The sequence below is a fragment of the Micropterus dolomieu genome, linkage group LG08, assembly GCF_021292245.1.
Source record: "Micropterus dolomieu isolate WLL.071019.BEF.003 ecotype Adirondacks linkage group LG08, ASM2129224v1, whole genome shotgun sequence".
In the NCBI taxonomy this organism is placed as follows: domain Eukaryota; kingdom Metazoa; phylum Chordata; class Actinopteri; order Centrarchiformes; family Centrarchidae; genus Micropterus; species Micropterus dolomieu.
The window spans coordinates 30,739,369-30,741,547 of NC_060157.1; the positions used below are offsets into that span (position 1 = coordinate 30,739,369).

At 38.3% G+C, this 2,179-nt stretch overlaps 1 protein-coding gene across 4 annotated transcripts in view; it reads left to right on the forward strand.

Moving 5' to 3' along the window:
- Positions 1 to 853: 853 nt before the first annotated feature.
- LOC123974871 (solute carrier family 41 member 1-like) overlaps positions 854 to 2,179 on the forward strand; it is a 54,947-nt gene continuing 53,621 nt past the window's right edge. For all 4 annotated transcript variants that reach the window (XM_046055846.1, XM_046055848.1, XM_046055849.1 and 1 more), the window contains exon 1: positions 854 to 976. In XM_046055846.1, coding sequence (XP_045911802.1) covers positions 941 to 976 — 36 coding nt within the window. In that variant the 5' untranslated portion in view covers positions 854 to 940. The remainder of the gene's footprint in view (positions 977 to 2,179) is intronic.

Sequence of the window (2,179 nt, forward strand, 5' to 3'; positions counted from 1 at the left end):
ATGGGTTCTTGAGGCTATTTTGTGCGTCTTGATACGATACATGTCCCCAGAAAATTTCGTACATGTAGGTTGAACGTGAACGAGGGGCTAATCATTTCCAATTTTCAAGGTGGCGCTAGCGAGTCATTTTGCCACGCCCATGTGCGAAACTTGTAGAATACGAAATTTTTCACCGGTTCTGACATGTTTGCAAATTTTGGTGAGTTTTCGAGTATGTTTAGGCCATGTCATTTGGGCCTACTTTGCAGAGAAAAAAAAAAAAAAAAAAAATAAAAAAAATCCGAGCAGATTCAATAGGGACCTCGCACGGTCGTGCTCGGGCCCTAAAAAATCCGAGCAGATTCAATAGGGACCTCGCACGGTCGTGCTCGGGCCCTAAAAAATATATAATCCGAGCAGATTCAATAGGGACCTCGCACGGTCGTGCTCGGGCCCTAATTATTAAAACTACCTAGAGGTCCGGAGACTCTAGGATTATAACAACTCCGGTGGTGCCCTTAACGAGGAAATTTTGATTTTATGAATATTAATTCATAATTGGGTATCAATTCTCATAAATTTATTAAAATGCATAACTAAAATTTTTAGGTCTGCTACAACGCAGTACTAAGGCTATCATTCTCAGCGTCCACATGAATATTAAAATCCCCTACAATAATGACTTTGTCTGTTTTAAGGACTAAAGTTTTCAAAAAATTGGTTGCAGTGATTTCCAACATCTTAAATATTGTCTTTACCATGTCTGCTACAAAATGTTTTCCATTATCTGAGCTGATTTGATGGAATAGATGGAAAGGCCTCCTTACATAAAAATCTTGCCACTGTTTTACAGTCTTGATGTGCTGTAGGCCTCAACCAATCGACTAAATCTATCAGTCACAACTAAGATGGACCCCATCCTTCCCACTTGTGTTGTCATGTCTACGTAGTCTAACATAAGATGTCTAAATGGTCCATCTGGTGGAGGAAAGTAAAAGTAAGTAACAATTGCAGCTGAAAAGCCTTTTCTTACATTGCTGAAACAATGACTTTATATTCTGTATTGCTAGCGTGGGTTAGGGCAAACCGAGGGCTAGTGAGCAATGCATGCAATTGGTGGGATGTGTATGCATTGCATGAGCTTCAACTGGCGGACAGATAGCCTTACATTCCCCTGAAAAATTTCTTGATAAACTCTGGAATTCAAAAGGTGTCCTCCCATGAGCTCCATTCTTGTTCAGTGATTGACGTATCATAGAGTCGTCAACAGAAATGTTAGCATGTTCCTGACACTCTAGGATCCCTCTTAACCTCAATGAGCATTCTGCGCTGTGCTCGTGCAGTGATCTTTGTACAACGACCACTCCTAGGGAGAGTAGCAACAGTTCTCCTTTGTGAGATGTCCGAAATTAACTAAACTGAAGGGGAAATTTATAGCCCTGTAGCTCCTCCATTCTACTGTTTTCAGTACACTTCTTCTTTTATTCACAGCTTTTTCCTAAACTGTGTTGTCAAACTTACTTGGTCTGTGTTAACATAACTATGGGGCTTTAATTCAAAAATGTTTATACTTTCAGACAATTCAATTTAATTTAAGACCCCAGGAATGGTAATGCCTGAAAAAGGCGTTACCATTTACACCCTTAAAACAATATATATTTCAAAATATATATATACTTAATAGCAACTACATAAAACAAAGGTTTATGTGTTTCAGGGCAAATGCATTTAAAAACACTGCATGAGAAATCTTTGTTGTACTGAAAAAAGTCACTTTTGTGTCCACATGTACAGTAGCACTCTCTGTGTTTCATGTGCTCTTCACGTGATCACACACCTCTGCACAACTGACAGTTTCTGGCTACATCACACATTATACTGATCTTAAAACACAATGAATAGTATCTTGTGACACAGCAATGACACTCATAATCTTGGCACAGCAGGCCAGCGTAGAGACATATCTAGTTAGCTGTAGCAGACCTAAAAATTTTAGTTATGCATTTTAATAAATTTATGAGAATTGATACCCAATTATGAATTAATATTCATAAAATCAAAATTTCCTCGTTAAGGGCACCACCGGAGTTGTTATAATCCTAGAGTCTCCGGACCTCTAGGTAGTTTTGAATAATTATACAATTATTACTAGTGATCAGTTAGTTAATAATCGCTCAATTATCTTAAGTCAGTCAGTCAG